The sequence below is a fragment of the Ursus arctos genome, unplaced genomic scaffold (assembly GCF_023065955.2).
Source record: "Ursus arctos isolate Adak ecotype North America unplaced genomic scaffold, UrsArc2.0 scaffold_12, whole genome shotgun sequence".
Classification (NCBI taxonomy): domain Eukaryota; kingdom Metazoa; phylum Chordata; class Mammalia; order Carnivora; family Ursidae; genus Ursus; species Ursus arctos.
This window is the reverse complement of record NW_026622786.1, coordinates 34,738,933-34,766,466: the sequence shown is the minus strand read 5'-3', so window position 1 is coordinate 34,766,466 and position 27,534 is coordinate 34,738,933. Positions and strand designations below refer to the sequence as shown.

At 34.8% G+C, this 27,534-nt stretch overlaps 1 protein-coding gene across 3 annotated transcripts in view; it reads left to right on the top strand.

The window, feature by feature from the left end:
* Positions 1-22,177, top strand: part of SH3GLB1 (SH3 domain containing GRB2 like, endophilin B1) — a 34,404-nt gene extending 12,227 nt beyond the window's left edge. For 2 of the 3 annotated variants that reach the window (XM_026497672.4, XM_026497673.4), the window contains 7 exons: positions 1,061-1,189; positions 3,246-3,379; positions 4,856-4,948; positions 14,232-14,321; positions 14,723-14,823; positions 21,096-21,321; positions 21,707-22,177. In XM_026497672.4, coding sequence (XP_026353457.1) covers positions 1,061-1,189; positions 3,246-3,379; positions 4,856-4,948; positions 14,232-14,321; positions 14,723-14,823; positions 21,096-21,321; positions 21,707-21,814 — 881 coding nt within the window. In that variant the 3' untranslated portion in view covers positions 21,815-22,177. Of the gene's footprint in view, positions 1-1,060; positions 1,190-3,245; positions 3,380-4,855; positions 4,949-8,364; positions 8,452-10,052; positions 10,077-14,231; positions 14,322-14,722; positions 14,824-21,095; positions 21,322-21,706 lie in introns of all 3 variants that reach the window. The other variant, XM_044383676.3, reaches the window with a different exon arrangement.
* The last annotated feature ends 5,357 nt before the right edge of the window (positions 22,178-27,534 follow it).

Genomic DNA, 27,534 nt, shown 5'->3' with positions numbered 1-27,534 from the left:
ACGAGTATTATTCCAATAGCCTATTTTATGTATAATAATTCATGGTTATGCTGAATCCTCAAGTGTTTCTATTACTGGTTCAGTTCACTTTTTAAGTTTTCAGTGCACTGTGTGAAACTTCTACTTGCGGAGGAATTATCTGAGATGCTTAGAAGGAACCTATTTTTTTTTTTTTTTAGCTTCTCTTTAGGTTGTAAATTTGATCTATAGTTAATCATTATTTCTGGAAACTGACCTTTTTCTCATTTGTCTCTGACATACCTATTAGGCAGCCATGTAAGTGTGAATATTTTGTATATCACACTAACCATCTTTTCAGATTTTACTGATTATTTTTTTCCTTTCCATGTGTAGTAGCATTCTGCTATTTCTTTTAACCTATCTCATATTTTAACCTTATTTTTAATGGCGAAATCTTTTGAGTGAATACATGCTGAGAGATATCTGTATATCTTGTACTTTAAACAAAATTAAATAAAATTAAGCCAAGACATCATATTGCTTATCTCTGTGACTGTTCCAAACCTAGCTGGTTCTGTTCCTTAATTTCCCATTGCCTATATTTAGACTTTAGGAAGGAGAGAGAGCATGTGAGCAAGCAAAAGCATGATAAAGGTATTAGAAGTATGTGACTCTTTGGTTCTAATAGGTACTTTATATCCATATTTCCATAGCTGGAAGTCCCTGATTTTGAAATTGAATGAACATATATTCAAAGGTAAAAATCAGACCGTGTGAATGGGGCAAAGGCAACTTGATCAGATATTAAGTGAATACCAGCGCTTTTAGAATCTCATAGAATATTCATCATATGATAGTTTTACTTTAAGTAAATATTTTTGTGCCAAAATATTTTATCAGATTTCTAAAGTATAAGTTTCATAGAGCTATATAATATTCTAACATAAAAATTAAAAGTTATGTATTAAGATATGTACTTAAAAGCATCCTAACTTGATCTTATTTTACAGGGTGATAAATGGGTAGTAGAAAAAAAACCCAATTTTTTAAATCGTTTTACTTTTTGGAAATCATTGATAATTTTAAACCTTTCTTCTAGATGCCAGAATAGAAGAATTTGTTTATGAGAAACTGGATAGAAAAGCTCCAAGTCGTATAAACAACCCAGAACTTTTGGGACAATATATGATTGATGCAGGGACCGAGTTTGGCCCAGGAACAGCTTATGGTGAGCAAAAGGCAAAAAGATCTGCTACAAACTAGCCTTACTTTTAGATTTTTACTCATAGAGACATCATTAACATTTACCTAATATTAGTAGAATCAGTTTTAACTTCAAAATAAATAAAAATTTATTTTTAAATTTTGGATAAAGTGAGAAATAGAGGTGACCAGTAAATATAAACAGTTCAATTTAATATTTAATATATTTAAGTGTATATTATTCTGGGAATTCATATTTATCATTTTAGATCTAAAAAGTTAAATGAATTCTTACTTGTACTCCCATTGAATCTTGCAACCTCCATTATAGTACTTCTTTTGATATATTGTAATTTTTGTTTACATATGTCTCCTCTAGATTTTCTTTTAAGCTTTCTTGAGGGCTTATTTATTTGTATAATAAAGTACCTGGCATGTCGTTTTTGAACACACCACTAGTGCTTTCATTACACGATAAGTCAGTACCACAGAAATGTTAACAGTGGTTATCTTTGGATGTTTGGATTACATTTCATTCTATTTTCTTCATATAGTCCATTTTTCTACAATCATGTTTTACAGTTATGCCAGCTTTGTTGCTGAACTGACTTTTTAAACATATAACTCTGAAGCTCATTATCCCTCAAATCTAATTTTCTGAGAATATAAGACTATTTCAGATTTCTCCTTATGTGGGTATGAAATGTACGTAAATAATTTTCTACTTACAGTACTGATGTATAAAATAGTTCATAAATTCTGGAACAAAATGAACTTAAAGTTTTAATAGTTACTTTTATTTCAGAAGAAAATAACCTAAATACTGTTTAATGAATGGCATTAATCCATTGACTAACTGTTAGATGTACAACTGAAACTTTTACATTGTGGTCTTCAAAAGGTACTTCTTTGACAGTCTGAAAATGCTTAAAATTTCTATAGTTTTATTTCTAAATTTTAACTATTAATTTTAGAAAAATTTTACACATTAAACAGATTTTTTGTGCCTGCTCGTGCCAGAAGCAGTTAGATGGGAGGTCATAAAGGTACATGACACCCAGCCCTTTCCTTCACCAAGCTGAAGGCCTAGTGGAGTACGAACATTCAAAAGGCTTCTAAATTTTTTTCTTTTTTTAATATGCTTAATCTGTTTTCACCTGTAGTAATTCTATTGACTGTACCTTGATTATTGGAATTGGGCTTTGTGAATCTATTTAATTGTAATAGATAGTAGCTAACAATTGAGTATTTCAGGCATTGTGCTAAACACTACACAATAAATGTATTATTTCCATAGGTCTTCACTTACATCCTACCTACAATATAGATCCTATTATCTCCATTTTGAAGACATGGAAACTAAGTCTTAGATTACATAATTCATCTGTGATCATACAGCTAGTAATTCAAAGAGAGATCTGTATCCAGACATGAGCTCTTAACGACTATGTTATATTATCTTCTTTGGCAATCAAATCTAATCTCATCCTAACATGGAAGATTTCAGATCCACAGAATTGAAGCTTATTAGAGGTAGAACTGGAAGTAGAACATTGGTCTTGTGGTTCCCTTTCTTTTTGCTCTATTTTCCACTGTACTTATCCTATTTAAACATTAAGGTATATGTGTTACAAAACATGGATTTTCTCTTTAACTTAAGATACAAATATACAACATTATTTAAAGATACTTGAGGCCCATGCATAATATAGAAATAGTAGACAAATTTTAACTTGATCTACTTATGAAAATATTTTAAGCATTATGCTTTTCTAAACATATCTCCAACTGTTTGAGCTGTGATCATAAATACTTTTTAGTGTACTTATCCTCTTTTGTTCCATTGGTTGAACTGGTACAATTTACTGTGATATAAGGGCTTCATGAACCTCTGTCATTTTCATTTAGATATTTATAAAGTTTACTTTTAAAATAAAACTAATGACAGCTAATTCTCTTTGATTTTTTAAGTAAGCAAGTGACAACTAACTTTAAAGCAGATCAGATTGCTGGTTTTATTTTCTGATATTACCAGAAAATGGTAAAAAAAAAAAAAAAAACAACACTCTTTTCCTTTGCAGGTAATGCCCTTATTAAATGTGGAGAAACACAAAAACGAATTGGAACAGCAGACAGAGAGCTGATTCAAACATCAGCTTTAAATTTTCTCACTCCTTTAAGAAACTTTATAGAAGGAGATTACAAAACAATTGCTGTGAGTTGGAAAATGTTCCCTTTTTTTTAGTAAAATAATTTATATATATATAATTACACTTTTTAATGAATAATTTGTCCTCTTACTGACTGTGTAGATGTAGCAGATTAGAAAATTTAAATAGCTAGGTACATATTCAGCAGAACACAAAGCTAACCAAAATAAAGAACTGTTGAAGGTATATACTCCATTTTTGTGTCCCTGCAGTGTTATTGAGATTACTTTACATCAATTTTTATTCATTACCAGCACTAAAATTTGTAGACAAATTCCTGGAATGATTATAAAAATATCGCACCAAATATCTCCATAGTATAGCCCTGTTAGCTATTCATTTAAACTGGGAGCCAAAAACCTAATTACTATATTTCTGGCTGTTCAACTTTCTGTTGTTTGCATCCCTAGAAGTCTGTTATCTTTTCTTCACACAGCTGTGTTTTATTGCTGAAGAAATAAATATAACTTTCCCAAGCCCGATATTATTTTTTAGGTTTTTTTTTAAGCGATGAAGAGTGAAGATCTAGGTGGATTTTTTTCCCTAAGATTTTTGAAATATTATTCTTTATTGTAAATACTACTTTAAACTTTCATTTGCAGATTTCTTATTATAAAATATTCTAGAAACTCAGTATGTTTACAATGAATTTGTCTCTGGGTTAAAAAGTACTTTGCCTGAGACAAAGGAAAAACCACCAAGCTGAAATATGACTTGAAAGATATTAGATTGTCAGTAGGATGAAATGTGATATATGAAATCTGCCTGAAAATTAATAAAGCAAGCAGTGAATTTTTATAAACTTACCCATTATGTTGAAGTTCCCCGTGAGGAATTCTCGGATACCATACTAATGTTTATTCATTATTCATTCTATAAATTTGAAATTTCCTTTTGGAGTAGTAGAGTTGCTTTCAGTGCTATGGCACATTAAGTGAGCCTGCCCAGTCCTTGAGGTAGATCTCTTCGGGTGTCAAGGAACTTTGACCTAGGCCCATACCTCTTTACCATAGGCACTTCCTAGATAAATTGTTTGAAACAGTTTATCAACCTGGGCATTACTGACATTTTGGATAGAATAGTTCTTTGTTGTAGGAGCTGTACTACATTGTAGGGGATATTTAGCAGCATCCTGGCTTCTACCTAGTAACATCTCCCCACCCCCCAGTTGTGACAACCAAGAAGATAGAGCAAAACAGTCCCTAGATGGCAAAACTGCAAAATATTAAAATAGGCATTCCTTTGTTTCTGCCATCACCTGCTATCTTTCCCAGATTTTCTAGGCATCTAGAATGTCTCCATTATTTTAAAATTGAAAACCGTAAGAAAAAGGAGTCAACTGTCACTTCATAGCCAATTTGTAATCATTGATATTTGTTTATCAAATGATTCATGTATCTGATGGAGAATGATACTTTAAATATATATGCTGTTACTGGATTTTAGCATCATTAGCCTTTTTTTCTTTTCTATATTTATAGAAAGAAAGGAAATTATTACAAAATAAGCGACTGGATTTGGATGCTGCAAAAACCAGACTAAAAAAGGCAAAAGCTGCAGAAACTAGAGCTTCAGTAAGTAGTGTTTTTTTTTTCATAGAAAAACATCTTAGGTTGATAAATTTAAAATTTGTAAAGTATTTTACTCCTATGCCATGCAAGCTACAGTCTATTACTAAGACTACAATATGATTTCAGGGTATTGTTTTTGTGTTTAAACAAACTTATCAGAACTTAATGCATCCAAATCAGTGCAAAGTAGTAGTCATATTAACAGGCAGTATTATTTCACTGATACACCTGTTGCTAAAAAATACAAATTATAAGAGCTCCTAAATCTTTGTCATGTTCTTTAAATATCCTCAGTGATGATGGCAAATATTCTTTGGAGATAGGTTTATAGTAGTTAAGATGAGAATGAATCAAGTTTGAGATTGCTCGTGTGTGACCTAAAAATTAAACTTGACTCCCTTTCCACACGTGAGTCAAACTGACTAAAGGCATTGTCACCAAGAATAATTCCAAAACCATTCAAACATTTGCAGCATGGACTCCCAGGTGACTATTTTGAAGGGGAGGAAACCCATTTGGATACATAAGTTCTGGTATATTTTTCATAAAATCAACCTCAGAATAGTCTTTTTAAATGGAGTTGGTTAAATATTAAGTATAGTAATTTAATGATTTATATATATGTACTTATAAGTTTCTTAAAAGGTTTTATTTATAAGCTTATTAAATCTATTATTTATACTGCTTATATTTCCATTCCAAAGATTGAAGACATTAATCAGATAGTACAATATAAACAAGTCTGAATTTATTAGAGGAGGCTAACAAGTTAATTCTTAATTTATACTAAGGGATATGTTATGTCAAGAAGCATGACATTCCCCCTGCCTTTTGTTCCCAACTGACTACCACTGTCGTCATCAAGAATCATTGCCACAGTGCTGGTGGAAGACAAATGTCACTCCCTTGTTTGGGGAAAGAAGAGGTTGAGACTTGTTGTATAGTGAAATTTAAAACTAGTAAAATTGGTACTGGACAGTGATGTCTTGTGAAAGTACCCCAACACTTTATATGAGCAGAATAAATTTCTTCTAGAAATATTTTCTTCTAAATAGTTCCCCTTTTGGAGATTCTGTATTAGTTACTGCTAGAGAAGAGCTTGCTTTGACAAGACATTAAATCCAAGTTCAGTGGCTATTTCACCTCAGGATTTATCATGATGTCATCATCAAGAACACCCTAACTTCCCAAAACAGACTTTTCACAGAATCAGAAGTTTAAAAATAAAAACTGTAGGTGACAAGAGACTCTAAATTGGGATTAGTTTCTGGTTGCTGATAATAGATTTATGTGGTAAAATATAAATTGATTTTTTAAAATACTAATTTCATAATCAGGAAAAAAATGTTAAGATAAATAAGGGTCATTTGGAAATAAGTCAAAATTTCTTCATTCAAAATGCCTATATGTGCCCAATAATGATTGTAGAATGAGACTACTGTCATCAAGTGTCAATACAAAACTTTCTTTAACAAGCACTATTACAGAATAATGATAATCTTTTTTCCTGGAAAAGTTCCGGATAACTTATAGATTTAACACTGTGTAAGGTCCTTTGGTTATTCTAAATTATTTTATCATTGCTATTAAAATGTGTAAGAACTAAGTAGAATAGTAGACAAATTTTGAAAGATGTTTCCTATTGATATATCCAGAAAAGATCTTGACAGTTCTTCTGTGCTGAGTATTGTTAAGGACAGATTTTTTCCATGAGAACTTACATTTAAAATAAAAATGAAAGATTATACAAGTGACTTTATTGGACAATTTCATTTGTACACAGCTTTTCTAGAATTTGTATATTGCATAAAGCAAATTTAACTATAGCCAAATATTTAAAATATTAGTTTAGGCAGAAATTCACGTTTCCTGATTGTAGTTGTGTTCTTTTCCCCTAAATAACCAACTCATTTTTGTTCAAACTTTATAGCAGTAAGTCTGAAATACTTTAGAAAGGAAGAGTCCTTTTAGTTTATTATTACATAAAGCTTTAAGATATGTCTATTATTTTGTGACCTTTGGTGGGGTTTTTTTTTTCTGTATTTCTGTTTACTTGAAGGATACAGAAAAATAGAAACCACTAGGAGTTTGTTTGCTTTTTTTTCTTCTTTGACACATTTCCTTATTCTTAGTTGGCAGCTTGAAGAGCTTACTCTAATCTCAGAATTTCTTTGAATTCACTTTATAAATTTCCGTGGATTGTTTTGTGAGTAATTATTTCTCTGCAAGTAAGGTTTGGGACCTGTGCGTATCAGCACTTTTTTTTAATAATTTGTTTACTAGCTTCTGTAACCTTTTGTAAAGTCTGTATCGAATTCTTATTTTGAACAAGGCGCTTTGCTGAAGAATTCAGAGATAAATAATGTAAAATCTCTACTGCCCTCAGTTCACAATCTAGTAAACTAGGTTGAACTTTTTGATCATTTAGCCCTGTCAGTAAAATATTTATGCCTGTATCCAGTATTGCTACTTTATTAACTTGTATTTTATTAGCATGTTGAAGAATGGTAAAGGAACATCAAAGGCATTTCTCAAAAATACACCAATTGAACAGAAAGAAAACCTACTTGAGTGTTTCACAATGAACAAAAACACAATTTTGAAAATAGTATAAAACTTGTCAAAGAAGCAAAGACAAAATTTCTGCATTTAAATTATAAGGCACTGACATTCATTAACCCAGCTTTAGTCTTACATAAATTTTTAAAAATTATTTTAGACTTTTGTTATTGGGAAGAAAAAAATCATCTAGTTTCAAAGCTCTCTGATACTTAGAGATTTAGACCTCAGTTTTGGATATACAAATGTGGAAAATACATCTTCAAGTAACAGTACTGTGAACGTTGCTCTGCCCACTTAAGCATTTCCACAGATGTCTAAATCTTTAATCTGTAAACTGAGCACCATCATATAACTTAACCTTAATGTGCACATACGACAATTTAAAGCTTATTAAAAATATAAGGATTGACATACCTTTCATATTTCTTCAGGGTATGCCAAGACCTGGCTGAGGCTAACTGAAAGAGAACATGGTTGAAGGCATCATATGTTCATAAAATAGAAATGATCTTTAAATAGGAAAGTTGTGGGTAGGCAGAAGGGCTTTCAGTGGTGAAAATTTAATAAAAATTGTAGGCAACTGGCAGTTTTTAAAGTGATGTGTTTTTCCTAAATGATTCTAATTTAAAATCAAGCATCAACCATGTTTTTTGTCTTTTAAAATCTGAATCTCGGAAAAGTTGAATAGGCGTCACTATGTGAAATTCCATAGAACAACATAGTTTTCTTTTTAAGTAGAAAACCATTTTATCAGCTCTCTTAATACTTGTTTGTGTGTTCTTTATTGTGAAGAAGTAATTTGTTTCACTGTGTTCATTGGTATAATGTGTTCTTTGTCTCTTACCTATGCACTTAAGCAACTAAACTCAGCTCGCCTTGAAGGAGATAACAATATGGTAAATTTCTCTTACATGCTCAACTTCCTGCATGTAAAATGGCTGAAGGTTTGTTGGCCTACTGTGTTTTCTACATCTTGAGAAAAGTGCCTTCTCTTGCTATTATCTGCATGTAAAAGTCTAAAGTAGTCAAAACCATGAGTTCATTAGTCCAAGAGAAATTACAGGGAATACTAACTGAAGTAATATTAGAACTTGAGGAAAAGAAATTCTGTGTTCTAATTGCCAAATACATTAGCTATGGCAAATTCAGATTTTAAAATATGAGTTTATATGTAAATATATAGTGCCTTTTATACCTAGTAAAAGAAATTAATTTAACTGGCACTTTGTATTTTCATTTTTGGCAAAGAAAATTAGCAAAATTTTCTTAACTTAGAGAAAAATGTAAAGTTTACAAATTTACTTTGTTTCTCAGTATCTTTGATGTTTAACCTTTATTTTCACCCAAACTCAATGTAGAATTAATTTCTTCTGCAATTTCGTGCCAAGACACACACACACACACACACCCCATATTTCTGTAGTAGCAAGGCCCATTGCCTATCCAGTACTAATTTACTTAAGAAAGTTGCAGAATAGCGATAACTTAGGGCAAGAATCAGGAATGAGAATTGTTCTGTAGTACCCAATATATATGTTGAGCTTGATTTGAGGAAGTTTTTGAGATGTTAGCAATTTTTAATTTTGACAAAATAGAAATTCATGAAATCTGAATATAGCCCAAAAACTCATAAACATTAGCCAATAAAGATTTATAGATGTAGTGTTTGGATACCTTACTTCCATAGAAGTGTATGGAATCTGTACTCAGTTAACAATAAATTCACAGTTAATTGACTGCTTTTATTCCATTAGCATTGAGCTAAAAGGGGGGAAAATCTATGTAATAGGAATGTTTATGTACAGAATATTTAAAACTCATTTTTGTTGTTCTAAATTACTATAGTTATTGAAGCCCTGGCTAAATTAGGGCTTTCCTTAGTTAGCAAGAGAATGCATTCATTTATTTCCATTGTCCTATCTGTAGGTGAATGAAAATGTGTGAGACTATTTCAGTCATTGGTAACTTCATGTATAAATCATAGGTTTTATTTTAGATAAGACTATCCTAAACAATTAGCAAGACTTTGTTTCACATATTAGGCATCTGTTTTGCTACTGGTGTCATCTACTTATAATAAGATGTGTTTAACTCTGGTCGTTTTAAAGTCATTATATCTCAAGTTAATTGTGCCCCACCGGTGGCTATATCAATGTCTGTTTATCCTTGCTTTATTTTAGTTTCCTAAAATTCTAGAATTTTAGATCTAAATAAGAAATTAGAAATTGTTTAGTCCAAACCTTTCATTTTACAGATGAGAGAACTACAACTAAGATATTCCCAGTTTTAGAAAACTATTACTCAGTAACTTATAAAATTAGTAGAAGATTCAGAAATTAGTAGTATTAATACATATGAAGACATACTCTCACAGTATATTAAGCTGTACTGATATCGTTACTACTATGTTAATATAATTCTGGAAAAGGAGAGTATACCCTTTGAAATAAAATAATTACACTTTTCTATACTAAGTTGTAGAAAATGTTAAATTCCAACTTTCTTTCATGCTCTATATTTTTCTCTAATTTTTAATGCTGGCTAGATTTGGGCAGAGGAAGTGACAAAAGTAAGTAAATTATTAACCTACAGAATTATGAAGCAATTTGATTGTTACTCATTCAGTAAATATTTATTGGACAGCAGCCATGGGGCCAGTCATAGTCTTTGTTACTACTATCTTATAAAATCTGAAAATGATTGTAGAAAGCTCGATCTGCTTGGCTAGTAGTAGTTCCACAAAGCAGTGGAACAATGTTACAGAGATGTGCTTTGCACACACTCTGATACAATGTTACAGTAAGTAGTAATCTTGCCAGAAGATAGTTTAAATACTTCATTTACTCACATGACAATAATGTAAAATACATTTTACACCATGTCTTGTATATTCTGTGATTGAATATATCATATGTCACACAAATGAATTTCGTAGGTAACTGAAGCTTGTTCTCTCCAGCACCAGAGCTAAGTCTTCTGTCACTCTAGTTGAAAATATTTGTAAAATAGTATTTTACTGCTCTATTAAATACAGGATAGCATATATTTATTTTTACAGTTAGGGTATGAATGTGCATTATTGTACTGTTTAACAATTAGATCGTTGTTCGTTTTTGAAATATGTTGTCTCCTCCCTCACTGTCAGACTGTCACTTTTGGAAGCTGTCCATATGACTGCTGGTAGTAGTCCCTCTTTCCATGTTACCATTTCTAATCTTTTCTAGGATGGGAAATAAAATAGTTAAGCAACAATTTAAGGAATAAATTATGACTTTAGTGTAGTTTTTTTTTTTTTTAAGATTTTATTTATTTATTTGACAGAAGAGAGCCAGCGAGAGAGGGAATACAAGCAGGGGGAGTGGGAGAGGGAGAAGCAGGCTTCCCACTGATCAGGGAGCCCAATGAGGCTCAGTCCCAGGACCCTGAGATCATGACCTGAGCCAAGGGCAGACGCTTAACGACTGAGCCACCCAGGTGCCCCTTTAGTGTAGATTTGTTTCAGAAGCATTTTTTATTTACTCCTTATGTTCAGGCCTACCAAAATTTAACCTCCAGATGAGGACAGTGCTAAAGATTGAGGGCAGGTGATAATTGTGGCCCCTGACTTTTTCTCTGTTTTTCCCCCCAGGCATTAACTTTTTATTTTCTGACTTCGTAGGATTGCTGCCTATACAGTCTATTCCATGCATAGGTTATGGGGGTTTTGATTCTGTGAATTGGAAATCCAGTGTGAAATTGTTGATGCCTGCTCTCATCCCCCTTTGTAGTATCCATTTATCAACTTACAGTTCTCCCTTGGCCTCTGATTTTTTCCTGAACCTCTAGCTTGAAAAGAGGACGGAGTAACGTGGAACAGAATATAGGTTGAACAATAAAACCAGGGTCTCTTCCACTCTGGTTAGCATACAGATACATCAAAAAATTTCCGATTCTGCAGTCTCTCTAAGTTTGGGAAATATGTGATATGATGGGAAGACACTCATGAAACAAATATTTACATTGTGTATGTGTGTGTGTGTGTGTGTATAAAACTTAAGAATATATAAAAATGGATCTGCCATTTTATAATTTAAAATATGTATAAATTTAAAACTTCATTTTCCTCAAATATTTTAAGATTTAAGCTTATAGAAAAAAACAGTTAACAGAACAAAATTGTCCTGTCACAGCAAATACATCAGAAGCATGGCCAAAATTTCTAGCTTACAATTACCCAGACCTGATATCACAGATCAGCAAATTCTTGTCCTTTCTCCAACTTACATCTTAAAAGAATTCTTGCTTCCCTAACCCAAGTTATGCTGTCATACACTCTGGCAGGAGAACATCTCTTCCCTAGAACTCTATATATCTTAACTATAAAATTAAGTCAGGGAATGAGGTCTTTTGGAGGACAGAATAAAAACCTTTTAAATTCATTGTCTTTCTTTAAGTTCTTTTTGTCTTTCTAATATGGAGCATTCTCTTCCTAAGTAAATTCACTATGCCAAACCTTGATTTCAGTTACCTCTGCCTCTCAGATTAATTACAATCATTATGTGTGTCAGAAGTAGAGATGGTTTGGGAGATTTGACTACAACCACCCAGGCATGCACTGACACTTGTTCAAGAAGTGAGATTCATTTCCTTCCTGTCGTTTACCTTTTCTAAATACAAAGTCTAAATTGTGCAAAGAATGACTTCCTAGGCTTTGTAATGTGCCTTTCTTCATAATTAAATAATTTATATTTTGCTCAAACATGGAAGACTGACCCCTTATACTTTCTGAGATCATTTTATAACTTTTTCCACTTCATGCTGAAACTTCCCAGTCACTTAATCTGTTACCTAGTTCAGTTGCTTGCACCTTATATAGAAATATTGCCATTTAGAAGGCTTTTTGCCATTTCTCCTAAAGGCCATTAAATCAAATTGTACTTTTTATAAAGACCCACATGGAACTAGTCGTGTTTACTTTTAAAGTTCATTTATTTTTGGTTTACTATGGTTACTTCGACTAATCAAAACTTTTTTGTATTCAACCAATCAGAACAGTAAATAATGTAAATGTAACACTGAAGTGATTGGTTTTCCTTAACACTTTACTTAGGAAGATCATTGATTCTTCTGATTTTGACTTGATTTTCTACTTCATACGAGCTTCTAAATGAAGCTTACTTCAGCCCTGTTATCAAAGCACTATGCATTCTGGTTTCAGTCAAGTAAAATTTAATGTTAACTCTTGAATTATTGAGTAATTCAAACTTATTTCCATAAGTCCAATATAGTGGTCACTTCTAATCAGCTCTGCCAGGTCTGCTGCCAGTGGGGTGAGAATGACTATAGCAACTGATGATCTATTTTGCTGCTACTTCCTTTTTGACTGGTTCACTAGGTTAACTCTTGCCACCAAAAGGTGAAGGAGAGGGACATGGGGTGTTCAAGGTAAAAGTTTAGACCTAATTTTATACTTACTGCAGTCTTGGAAATATTTTAATTACTTGGATGGGGGTGGGTATTTATTCTGGAGAGGTAGTAGAAGATAGCATTATTTAACGACATTATCACCACTGAGGATTCCCAATGTGAGATAAGCTAACTATTTTGCGTGAGCTGTGAGATTTTATTTTTTTCTTCCTCACTTACTACCAACCAACTCTGGCTAAAGGTTTAAGACGTTTTTTGCCAGTATTTACTATTTTTAGGTCCTGTTGATTTTTTAGTGAACTCTTTTGTACCAGCACAGAACCTGTATCAGAGGACTGAATCTAGTAGTAGTGGTGTGCTGTTATATACACCTTTTTCCAGCTCGGAGGTCAATGACTTCACCTTGGTAGCTTAAAGTGAGCTGTGGATGGAGTATTTGTACCATGAAAATCAGCACATTAGAACTCACACCTCCACTCCCAGCCAGTTTACCAGCACACTACTGATTAAAGGTCCCTCATAACTTGCAGAAATACCCTAGCATATCTTATATATAATAGTGATGCTTAAGACATATTTTATGCAAAGTTTGGAAAGAAAACTGAAAAAAAAAAGTCACTTAGAAAGAGTCCTTTGAAAGAAGCTAAGAACTGTGTGCCTAGAAACAAATAATATGTTTAGTAACTGAACAGAAGAGGTTAAAATCCTGTGGCTTCACTCTGAAGTTTTTTCATTTGAGATTAGAGACTATCTTTAACTTCAAAGTCAAGTAGCTATAGTAATAATAGAGAATTTTTTAACAATTTTTTTAAGGATTTTATTTATTTGAGACAGATACGAGAGAGAGAGAGCATGAGCAGGGGAAGAGGCAGAGGGAAGGGAGAAGCAGACTCCCCGCTGAGCCAGGAGCCCCATGTGGGGCTACACGGGCATCATGACCTGAGCCAAAGGCAGACGCTTACCGTCTGAGCCACCCAGGAGAATTTTTTGAAATATTATTTTATACGTATAAGCCAATATTCTTAAAATGTTATGACAGTTATTGACTGTCCCATAGAAGTGTTTCTAGGCTTTTATGTAAATGCCATTAAGCTTTGACATTAGTAGATTCTTTTGAGTGAAGTACTGGTAAGGAATTGGGTAATGTAGAAAAGCTAAGGTGTAGAAAACAGGGACCAGTTTAAACACAAAGCACAATCAGGGAATTGCCAGCTTCTCATTTGGGGTTTACTTGGGGGATTTTTAAACTATCTAAATAAATGTACATAAAATGGACTAAGTCCTCTAATAAAATTCTAAAACTATGTTCCAATTTAAGTCTGAACAGGAATTGAGAATAACTCAAAGTGAATTTGATCGTCAAGCAGAGATTACAAGACTTCTGCTAGAGGGAATCAGCAGTACGCATGTGAGTGTTCATTCACTGGAAATTCATTTGAAACAGAAGACTTTGATGGTCCGAAGGCACTTTGAGGGGGAAAACTGAACTTCAAAACTTTTTCAGTCATTTATCAAGGAAATTTAAATTGTGGCCCTTTCCGAGATATATGAAGAAATATTTTAAATTTTTGTTTACACTTCATCACCTAGTTCTCCCACCATCATCAAGTCCGTTTGTTGGTTTTTGTTGGCTACATAGTTTGTTCTTACACTGTTAACCGAGGTCAGCCTTGATAAGCCTTGTAGTAAGTAGAATGCTTAGATACTGGTGATTCTTCCTGAGTACAGGTTGTGCTCTGTTTCCCCTTGGAATTTAACACTTTTAAGTAGATTGTAGAGTTAAGAAGTAACTGTAACTTTCCTTTACAGGCCCATCATCTCCGCTGTCTGAATGACTTTGTGGAAGCCCAGATGACTTACTATGCACAATGTTACCAGTACATGTTAGACCTCCAGAAACAACTGGGAAGGTTGTAATTTCCTTTTCACACATGAAACTCCTGATAAGAGAAGAAATTCAGATTTTTGCGTATGAACTAATAATAGAGGTGAAGATTAGAAGAATTAAAGGCGTTTATTAGCTTGCTTAAAGTCAGATTTTTTTTTTTAAGGACAGGGATGAGAACATAATTTAAGTGAATACTTTTTTAGTGCTGTATAAAGAAAACTTTAAAGTGTTTGAAGTTCACTTCTCTCTTAAAATACCTTCCAGTTAGTTGAGAAAGATTACATTTACACTTATTTGCCCTTAGAGATAAGCTAATTTATACTTCTTCATTACTTGTTCACTGTTTTAAAGAAAAGTTTTAGAATACTCTATAACACCTCAAGTCCATGATGTAATTATTAAAAATTCTATTTTAATATACCTTAAAGCAAAATGATAGCACAAAATGCACATAGCTCATTCATTCATTCATCAAATGTTTATTGAATACCTGTCATATACCAGGCACTGTTCTGTATTCTAAGATTATATAAGCAAGCAGAATAGGCAAAGTTGCTTACCCTTATGGAGCTCACATGGTAAGGTGACACTAGAAATAAAATGAGGTATAGGACAAATGTGGTCTCTGCTAGGTCTAGGTAGAAATACCTAGTTATTTAAAGTCTAGGTAGAAATGAAGGCCATTGACAGATAAGCCAAGTAGGTGGTAAGAGGAAAAGTAGAGGTGCAGGTTTCTGTGAAGGACCTCTAACTTTGACTCAGGTGGATCTGACAAAATTTCACAGGTGACATTATTTTCGTGGGAATAATCTAGATGAAGAAAGGAACAGGGATGAATATTCCAGACAAAGGAAGAACGTGTATGAAAAAGCCAGAGAAAAGAGAGAGGGGCAAGTTCAGGGAACTGACAGTAGTTTGTTCTGGTTGGAGCATACATAGTGTTTGAGTTAAGAATGGAATGGTAGATAAGGCTACAAGAGTGAAACAAGGTCATGTCACCAATGACCTGTAACGTAAGTAGTGATAAGGCGTTTGAGATTTATGTAGTGAGGAGCCATTAAAGCAAGGGAGTGATACGTAATATTTGAAGGAGAAATATCAGAAGAAGTTATTTTCAAGGAATACGTTTTTTAAAAATCACTTTGGTGTTCTTTTTTGCATATTAATCTTTTAAAACTAGACCTAGAACAAAATTAGGCACATCCACAAAACCAATTTTAGATTTTAAAGATGACTCGTAGCCTGATACCATTGGTTATTCCAATAGGATTTATAGAAGATTTATGCTTCTGTATATTTGACATTTTGTTAATGGTATTCAGTATCTGAAAGCAGAATACCACTTTATCCCCACATCATTACAACTATTTTAAGCCCAGGAAGCCTTAATACTTCTTTTCACTTTGTCCTGGTACTCTGGGAGTGCAGCAAAGGAATTGCCATTGTTACCATTCTTATTTGTACTCTGCTTAAAGCCGCACAAATGCTTGGAACTCTGGCATTCAAACAAAATGCTAGTTATTGCACTTTTGGATAAGCTCAAACATTACAGAGTGAAATGGGTACTGTTGTTCTAGGAGAGAAAGTCTAGCTTATCTCTCTGCCCTCAAAGAATTAGATTACTGGTAAAGACCAATCATAGAGAGTGGGGGGGGGGGAATTTAGGTCTTTAATGTTGCAAGTTATGCTCTTTAAGAGAGTATATAGAACTATTCAAATGCAGAACTGGACAGATCATCCAAAGCCACACTAATTCAGAAGCTATTTCTGAAGAACAGAACCAGGTTGTAACGTTAATGGTTGTAATAGAGTGTTGGGAGGAGGAGGAGTAACTGAGTAACAGCAGTCAGTGAGGAAGGGCTCCAGTTGTCCCCAGGCACTCCTCTAGACACCTCATATGTAACGTGATAGTCCTCACACCAGTGAGGGTTGGTATTTGTATCCACATTTTACCGATGAGGAAACGGAAGCACTAATCACAAAATTAGTAAATGTATTTTATTTTTAAATAATTAGAGGGTTTTACTATATCAAGCTACAGTGGCAGAAAGTCTGTAGTTTTTAAAATCTATCAATAAAAGTTCTTAGAAGCTGAAAATGGTCTTTCAGGGTTTGGTTGTTGTTTGGTTGGGGTTTTTGTTTTTCTTTTTACCATTAATTCACCAAAATTGACACAGGGGGACCTCAGTGGTAAACAAAGGCTAATTATACTAGTAAATTTGAAAGTAAAATTCCATGGTTAGAATGACTTTAAAAACCACACATATTTGGGGAATGAGCTTATTTTTTTTTTAATCTTCAGAAATGTATGTATGTAGTCACGGCTGAGAAACTGAGTTCACTGAGGAAGAGATGCTAGGAAAGGTGTTCCTAACTTCAGAGTAAAACCTGAATTAGAAATGAGGTTTTTTTTGTCATTAGAACCCTGTTATCCATCAGAGAATTATTTGCTTTAACTTTTAAAAATGCGCTATTCCAGGCATGAAGGGTACAGTTTAAACAAAACAGACCAAACCCGTGTCTTCATTGCACCTACATTCTATTTGGAGGCAGAGGGGAGTAGAAAATCAATATGTATGTGAATTACATAGTATATTAGAAGGTGATAAATGCTATGGAGAAAAATAAGCAAGGAAGTATCTTGGTTAGGAGTAGAGGTTTGCACTAGTTAGGGAAGACAGACTTGAAAGATGAAAGGAAGCAAAGCAGGCAGGCAGGCAGGCATCTGAGAGAAAATGCTCCAGGAGAGTGTACAGTAAGTAGAAAAACCCTGCAGCAGGAACATAGCTGTGGTGTTCGGGCAGCGGTAAGGAGGGCTTGGCTGGAGATGAATTGAGGAAACAGGAAGCTGGGACGGACACAAAGGGCTTTGGCCTTTACTCAGAGATGAGGAACCTTTGGAGGGTTTTGCGCTAAGGAGTGATATGATTCGATTAGCATTTGGTAGGATCATTCCTGCTCCTCTATTAAAGATAAATGTTAGGGGGCAAGGGTGGAAGCTAACAGACCTGTTTAGAACCGATTACAGTAATTTAGCCAATAATGCAGTCAGTCAGGAGATGATGGTGGCTTGGATCGGGTGATTGTGGTAGATGTGGTAGAAGCGGTCAAACCCTGGGTGTGTTTTAAAGGTAGAACCAGCAGGATTTGCTGACAGACTTCATTTATATGGGGCTTAGGGGAGTCCAGATTTACTGCAGGTGTTTGGCCTAAACAACTGAAAGAATGGAGCTGTAGTTAATGAAAGTAGAGAATGCCACAGGAGGAGCAGGTTGGGGTGGTATACTGGAAGCCCAGTTTTTTTATTTGAAGTTTGAAATGTCTATCAGACATCTAAGTAGAGATACCCAGTTGTAGGACATGCAGGTCTGGAGTTTGGGGGCTAAATTAGAGATATAAGTTAGAAAGTGGTCAGCTTATCAAGGATATTTAAATCTGAGACCAGATGAAGGGCTGTCAGTGTAGGTAGAGAAAAGAAGAAGGCTAAGGGCTGAGCCCTGAAGTACTCCCAACACAGAGAGCTTACGGAAGCAGTGGTATGGAATGAACAGTGAGGTAAGATAGGTAAACTAAGAGTGTGGCCTGGAAGTCAGGTGACGAAGACAGGAAAGTGGAGGGAAAGGATCCACTGTGATCATTAGCCAAGTGAAATGAGAAACGTTAATAGACCATTGGATTTAGAACACTGAAGTCATTGCTGACCTGGACAAGAGTAGTTGTAATGGAACAATGGAGGCAAAAGCTTGTCTATAATATAAAAGAACAAAAGGAGAGGGACTGTGATGGTGAGTTTAGATAAGTCTTTGAAAGGAGTTTTGGTGTAAAGAGGAACAGAAAAATGAAGCAGTAGCCAGAGGAGAAAGTGGGTCTAGGAGATTTCTGTTTTTTTAAGGTAGGAGAAATAAGCATATTTGTAAGCTGATGAAAATGATACAGTACATGGAGAAATATAGCATGGGAAAGAAAAGGAAGAATTACTAATGTGATATTCTTGAGAGGAGAAAGAAGGTGAGATTTTTGTGCAGAGGTGAAGAAATTAGCCATGAAGTGTAGACAGCTCATCTGTAGTAAGAGGAGAGATGATCACAAAGCATAGATGTTTCCTGATTCTTTTTTTTTTTTTTAAAGATTTTATTTATTTATTCGAGAGAGATAGAGACAGCCAGCGAGAGAGGGAACACAAGCAGGGGGAGTGGGAGAGGAAGAAGCAGGCTCACAGCAGAGGAGCCCGATGTGGGGCTCGATCCCATAACGCCGGGATCACGTCCTGAGCCGAAGGCAGACGCTTAACCGCTGTGCCACCCAGGCGCCCCAAGATGTTTCCTGATTCTTTTTCCTCTCAGTTCAAAAGGAAACAACTCATCAGCTGAGTATAAAGGTTAGGGGAGAATTGCTAGAATTTTGAGGATGGATGAAATAGTCATCAAAAGAATGGAAAGTGAATGGACTAGAGAAATGTAGTATAATTGCTAGGCAGCATTTTGGACCCACTTGAGGTTCCTATTCATAAATTGAGGGTAAGGCCAGACAACTTGGGTTTTGTACATTTCTCCTCTCAAATTAAGTACATGGATACTGAGTAGGTTAATAGGGAGGTTTTTAGCAAATGAGTAGGATGAAGTGAGGAGCTTAGGAGATGAAGGCATATGCAGGTGGGTGATTATAATTAACCATGGCCATGAAGGGCGTATTGGTAGGATCAGAGATAGTAGGTCTATGGTAGGACAGTAGATTCACTCTAGGCTTGTTGAAGTGAGTGTACTAGGGGGGAAAATGGTCAGAAAATGAGATGTTGGAAATTGTGGTTATTGCAAAGGTTACAGTTTTTGGAATTGCTAAGGTCTAGATGAGGCAGTGGAAATGGGCAGCTGAACTAGAGGGATTAGGCACAGAAAGAGAAGGTATCATGGATCTGAAAGGCCAAAGTGTTAGAAGTATTTTCTATATGGATATTAAAATCTTCAAGAATAAAGATACAGTGTCAGCGAGCCAGGAGCTAAAATCTTGTAGAAGTGAAGGGAAAGGAATGAGACATCTGTAGATGATTGCAACAAGAAATGGAGGGTAGTATATAGTCAAATAACATGAAATTCAAAGATTAGGCAGGATTGGTTAGAAGAGTGTAGAAATGGTAATGAGGAACGTACAACTCCGACTCCCATCCACCTCTAGGTTCAATGATAAAAGGAGTGTGAAAGATAAACACAGGGTAAGAGGCTAAAGTGAAGGTTTAGAGAAGAGATTTTAAGGCTAAATGGAATTATGCTCCTGGCTGACCACAATTTCCAGGTCGCACAGTGGTCATAAAGAGAAGAAGGAAATTTTATGGAGGAATGAATTTCACTCACCTTAACAGATGAAGCCTTTTATATTTATTAAAATTTAAATCTGAATTTTCATAGGAAACTAAATGGATGAGAATGAATATAGGCCAGCCATTTTTGCTGTTTTCCATTTAGTATTAGAGAAAGAGTAGCTTTACAATAAACTGAAAATTTTGATTATCTTTATTTATAAGCAAATCAGTTACAGAGATTTTACTTATTTCTAATAAAACTTTTATTTTTACCCCCTAAAAAATACAAGACAGAATGAATTTGTGAAATTTGCCCTGTTCTCCCATTGAGTCTTCATTATGATAATTATTAGTCATAACATAGTATTTGAATGCCCATGTCCTCCCCTGTCTGTATGTCCAAAAAGGAGTGGTATTGTTTTATCTTAGTGTCTTCAGCTTGTGGTCCAGATTCTGGACATGTAGATACTCCATAAATGTTTGTCATCTGAATAAATAGAAAAATGTGATAGGATCAGTTTTATCAAAGAGTTTGGCTATTCTGGTATTTCTCAAAGAATTGAGAAAACTTCACTCTTGTGATAATATCTAATATAGAAGTAGTTTTTCATTGATATTTTTATTTAACAACTCTTAAAGGCAGGAAAAGATTAATAAAACATACTAGTAAAAGTTTTTTGGAAGTGTTTTAAGGTTAAACTCATTTTTTTTTTCAGGAAAAAAAACAGCATTTTTTTTTTTTTTACTTTATAATTGTAAAGACAGCTTGAAAAAAACTTTCAAGGACTTATATTTGGAAAATACCAGAATTTTCTGTAGTGCAACTGGCCCAAGAAGCATCAGTTAGATAGCAACCTTTGTCATTAAAATATTACTGACGTCTGTAAATCTTTAGCCAAAGTGGAAGTTAGTAGAAAGTAAACACTGCCACCAAGTGGTGGTATTCAGAATCTCTTAGTCACTTGAAAATAGATAATTGGCCATTTTCTTTTCAACAGTTTTCCATCCAATTATTGTAACAACAATCAAACTTCTGTGGCACCCGTGCCATCTGCTTCATCAAATGTGATTGGGTCTTCTGCCTTGACTTCAACAAGTGGCCTAGTAATCGCCTCTCCTACCAACCTCATAGACCTTAAGGAGTGCAGTGGCAGCAGGAAGGCCAGGGTTCTGTATGATTATGATGCTGCAAACAGTAGTGAATTATCACTTCTGGCAGATGAGGTAAGTAATATATGGGTATAATAAAACCTGTATCATAGATTAACATACCTTCTAGTATTACAAAATGCAAATGCCTCATTACTTACTTGGAAGTAGTTTATCGTGATTACTTTCATAGATTTAAGATGGTTATATTAACATTTTGTAAAAAATTTAACTACTGTCCTAACAAAATAGAATATCACAGAAGTATTTAAAGCTTTTAACTGCTAAGTAACTAGAAGATTTCTAAAACTGCCTCTAATAAAACCCTTTATCTTTTAGCAAAATTGATAATTTTAAAAAACTTCAGTAATGAATAGTTTAAACAGATTACAAATCTGACTACTCTTCTATGTGCTTATTTTTTAACATAGTTAATAACTTGAAATATTTTATTTTGTAGGTGATCACTGTGTTCAGTGTTGTTGGAATGGATTCAGACTGGCTAATGGGGGAAAGGGGAAATCAGAAGGGCAGGGTGCCGATTACCTACTTAGAACTGCTCAATTAAATAGGTGGACTATGGAAAGATTACCCATCATGACACCAGTATTTATATACAATTAACTCTAAATAAAGCAGGTTTAAGTATCTTCCATGTTAATATTCTTAGGAGACTGAAAAGAAAATACCAGCCATCAGAAACCAGCCTTTCTGCCAATAAAATTGCATGGTAAATATTTCATTACTGAATTTATGTTAGTGCTTTCATGCCAAGAATGTTTTCTTACAAAATTCTCTTTCTACTGAGGTTTCACTAATAAGCAGCTTCTACTTTTGAGCTCCAACTTAAAGCAGAAGAACTGTTTTCTACTGAATTTTTCATTAATGGCAAGCTTTTTCTTTTATGTAAAATAAATTTATTGTGAATTGATATCAGTGACTCATTTATTAGGTATAATTAATAGCCAAAGAATAAAATTAAGATTTGTTTTAAGCTGTCGGTTTAAAAAGAGCTGTAGGATATAAGCCTCTTTTATGGAAAATATAGTATTTCTGAATGTTTCCATAAACAGAAATGCAGTTATACAATGTTTACCTTGTTTTCCAACAGAAATTGAATTATTTCAATACTATATCTCAGTGGTTTATTTTGGGGGCTTTTGGGGTTTTTAGTAAACACTACTGAATGATTTCTTCTAAATTTAAGAAAAAAATAGTCCTTGAAAAGCATTACCATACTCTGTTATATTTTCAGTTAAGTTCTGCAACATCTGGAACAAGTTCATTTCGCTAATCAATTTTTTTTAAGATTGTTCAGTTGGCACAATTTAATGCATAATCAGAATCAGATCTGTTAAAAACATACTTCAGTAAAGAGGATTTGTTGTTCATAAGAATAAATTCTTATGGAATCAAAAAATGGAGTAGTGCAACTACACCCATCATAGAGGAAAATTGTATACAAAAAGAATACATTTTTGGTTACTCTAAGCCTAGTAATTTTGCATATTTATTAATGAACTTAGGTTATCTTGATCAGGATCTCTGGTTATGAAATATGCTAATGAAATTATTAGTGCCACACTTGCAGTCAGAAAATTGCTGTTTGGACCATTGCTGTGAATCAGATTGTTTCCACATTAGGCCTTCTACATTCATTCTCATTCATTCATTCATTCATTCATTCATTCATTCCTCATTCATTGTTGAGGGCCAGGCACTATGCTGATCCTATCTGTATCCCCAGGATGCATAGCCCATTCCCCTGCAGACCTTAAAGACCAGTGGAGAATACAGAAAAATAAGCAGTTTCCATATAACAGAATCCATGTCATGATAGAAGAAATACAGGGTACTGTGTTTGGGAAATTTGGGTGTCACCTAATTCAGATTTGGGGAGTAGGAGATGGTTTGGAGAAGAAGTGTTCCAGGCAGAGGGAAAAAGATATGCCGGTCTGGAGCCAAGAGAATGTAGCATATTCTGACAAAAGTAGTTCAGTCTGGCTTACACATGAAGTTTGTACAAAAGTGTAGTTCATTTCTTCAGAGAATTTTTGGTACTTTAAAAAATGATGAACACTTAACACAAAAGGTATGTTAAAATGTGTTTAAGAGCCCCTAATAAGAGCTTTGTAAACATGTTGATAATAATTCACAGTCCAAACTTTAACAGTAGTTGTTACCCTCTTATTTCTGTGCTAAGACACATTCCTCTGCAATTTTATAATTGTACAGACACTTTGATTCACACTGTGAATCACCATACTCTTAACCCTAAAAGCTGTTTAAGTTGGTTAGTTAGCTATAGCACTAAGTTAGTGAGCTTTTTATTTCTCCAGAAAGGAAGTTCTACAGCCAGCCTAGAGTACCATCTTTAATGTGATATGAGTCAGGTTTAGGTTTTAAAAGATGATACAAAAAATCCAGGTCAACTCAAACAGCAACTATAAACTAGGTTTATGGAAGTAGAGTAGTAAGGGGGGGAAAAGTATGGGTGCTGGAGTGAAATGGCCTTGGGTTCAAATCCAGTCTTCCTCACATCCTGTGCTTTTGAGCTTGGACTCCATTGTATAAACTGTTGTTTCCTTATTAATAAAAAAAGGGGTAATAATTATGCCACCTTAAAGTTGCTGTGAGGATTCTATAGCAAATGTTAACTTGTATGGTAAGTCATTTTTAGGGAAAGGTTTGACACATAGTAGAAGCATTCTGTAAATATCAGTTTCCCTTTGTTAGCCCCTGTAGCTTCCTGACCAATCCAGAGTGTAGACCTTGTTTATGACTGTACCGGAAATACCTTTTATACCCACACTCTATTCTACTCATCAGCCCTGTCTTCCACCCCCTTTAAATCAGACCTAGATCTAGGTTTAACTTTACTGCAGCCAGCGTGAGTTTTTATCAGAACCTTCTGTTTTCCATCAAATGAATGTTGATTATAACAACCCAATAATGTGCAGTAGCCTTCAATGTTAAGGTTCAAATGCTTCTTGTGCCTTTGTCTACCACAAATCCACCATAATATGTGGACTTGTTCTTATGTTTGTTGCTTTTTAGAGGGGTTTGGTTTGGTTGGTTGCGGGGTGGGGGGGTTGGTTTTGTTTTTTGTGGGTTTTTCATTTTGGTTTTGACTTATGAAGTCACGGATTTAGTTTTTACTCAGGTAAAAGCCCATAAAGGTTCTTAGGCATGGAAGAAAAGCTTGGGAAGGCTAATAGTTCATGGTGCCATTTGAAATTATTTAAATAAGCTCTGTGCCCCAGAGCTTAACCTAAAAGTATAGTAACATGTGGAGGATGCACATGTGAATGAGATAATAAACTTGGAAATAATTGTTAGCTCTTTTACAGACAGACAAAAATGATTGGATTGTCTCTACATTTGTTTTCAAAATAATCTAACCTAAGACGTCATGGTATTAAATTGTTTTTTATGGTGCTAGTCAGAAAAATTCATATTGTAGGACATTAGGTCCCAGAAATGGGAATGTGCCTCATTCTGAGTAACAGGAGAACTAAGAAACCTGAGACTAGGGTCGCCAGTGGGTGAGAGTCCATCCTCGGCTGCTGTTCTCCACCAGAACAAAGGAACAGAATGTGAATGGAGGAGCTGGTGTAGGAGGGCATTTCTGAAATACACTGTTGGAAAGATAACAGAGTGCAGGACAGGAAGCAACAGCTTTGTTTACCCAGAGAGGCCCAGCTTACCTCCATGCATTGACTGGATTCCTCGAAAAATATCTTCCCTACCTCCCCAATGCTTGAAATTTGGAACTATGTTGCCTAGTGTGTAGCACTTAGAGCCTGAGTAAGGAGCCATAATAGCTAGCTAGCTGTGCTGCAAGCCCTCCTTCAGATGACCAAGTGGCTCCTACCTTGTGGTGAGACTCCAAAGGGGAGGAGGGAGTTGTGGCCTTTCTCCCACTTTATCCTAATGAGAAAGTCTATTCAGTAGGGCAGCGGTTCTCTGTGTGAGACCCTAGGACAGGCAATAGCAGCATCACCTAGGGACTTGTTTCAAATGCTAATTCATTCTTACAAGTACTTTCTACCTTTATTTGTACCTATTTTTTTGTCTTGAGACTATAGAACTAGTCTTAGTTCTTCCATGTAACTTTGTAAAAATAGTTTAAGATAAAAACTGTCTTCTGATCTTTATTCTAGCACTGTCATAATTATATAGTTTTATAATTATGTGATTAGTATGTATCTGTCAGTCTAGAATGTAGGTTCCCTGAGGTAGAGGCTATAATTCTTTTGATCACAGTTAAATTTCCAACTTTTAGTACACACTGTATGTACTCAATAAATACTTGTCAAATGAAAGGGGGGGATGCAATTCCTAAGGCTTATCTAAGATCTACTGAATTCAACTCTGGGGGTAGGGCCCAGCCATCTGTTTTTACAAGTTTGAGAACCACTTCAGTAGAACAACAAAAACTTGCCTTGCACCTTCAGGGACTATCTGACATCAGTCGAGGAATTCTTCCTGCCTTCCGCACCGTCACCCAGCACCTCGCTTGCAAGTGCAGAGGTGCCTCGCTGGGGGTATTACAAGTGCGTGTGACGGAATAAGGGTATGCTCAGTGTAAGCAAGGGAAAGAGTACTTGGAATGCCAGGACTTGGTTGCTGTGGAGGGTTTCTTAGGAATGGATCCCATAGTCTGAAGAAGGGTAAACACTTCGACCACTCACATTTCCACTTAACACAGTGACAACTTGACATCAAAGCACCCTGACAAACCATGGAAGAGGTTTCAGACTAACGTTTACATCCCTGTGCCTCAGGTTGCTGAGCCCTTTAATTCCTACTTCACGGGAAACTTTTTAAGAATTGTTAATACTTTTTTAATAACACAAGTCATAGATGTGTTGGTAAAAAGGAAAAAATGAAAATTTAGTTTAAAAGAAAAATCACCTATAATCCCCACTATCTGGGAGAACTGTTATTTAGGTGTATAGCCTTCCAGACTCTTCTGTGCATTTATACATTTTTTTAAATGGAATCAAGTTGTACATACTGTTTTGTAACTTTTTTTCACTTGACAATACCATAACTATCCTGCTGTGTCAAACATATTTCTACATCCTTTTTAATGGCTGCACAGTATTCCATCATATGTGCTACATTTTATTAAATTGTTGGTTTTTAGGTTTCCAATTTTTCACTAATAAACTGCTTTAAAGAACATCGTGTTGCTCAGTCTTTTGTGTGTTCTCAGTATTTCCTTAAGATGAGTACTTGGAACTGGAATCGCTAGTAGAGAGGATATGCCAGTTTTTGAAATCTTTTGTTACTGCCACTAGAAAGCTTACCAATGTACACTTTTATCAGTATATTTTTAAAATATATTGTTTCTTTTTGAAGGGCTTCCAACTAAATATTCTTGGGGCCTTCAGTTTAAAAATAAAGTGCAAGAGGAAGATAAAAAGATCCTATAAAATTAAAACGAGATCAGTCTTAAGTTATTCCTACATGACATCATTTACTGTTCTACCTTCTGTTAGGTGTTTCGCGATCCTCTGGGAATGTTTGTAGTACTAGCTTGCTCCTTGCTTTAATTCAGTCTCCTGGAAGCACAATCACCTTTCTGAGTTCTGCTGAAATGGTAGGAGAACACTCTTAAGTAGACTGGAATCTTGTGATAACTCTGATGCAGGCTTCTTGTTGGTTTTAGAGAGCATAGCCATCATAGGGGGAAGTAGAAACTTTGGAAGGTAAGCAGATCACTGGCTCTCCCACTTGGTTTCCTGACTCTGTGTCAGTCAACCTCTTTGAGCCTGTTTGCTCAACTCTAGAATGAGAATAAAACAAACCTCTCTTGCAGGATTGAAAGGATTACCATGTTATGGACAAACTGGCTAGCACCTAGTAGATAATTTATTAGGATTTCCAGCTGAGTGTTTCTAGCTGAGTGTGTTAGAGTGGTTGCTGTTACCAACCTCTGTGGAGTAAATATCACTGCCGCTGCCAAACTTCCTGGGAGCTGTCATAATTAATGGGTATTGCCTGGTATATCCTACTATACCTACAAAATCTGGTTCTTAAAAAAGCTGCCTAATTTTTCCACACTCAGGTATTCAAATATCTAACCAGATGAAACTCCCAGACAAGGTGTATGATAGATTTCAACTATTATGCTTTTATGGCCATGTATCAAAGTGGTAATCCTATTATTCTAAAATGCTGAGCTGGACATGTCAACCATGCCAAACCTCCCCTTCTAATTGAAACTGCCCCACTCTTGTCTGTGAGAAGCTGGCACAGAAGACTCAGCTCAATAAAGGT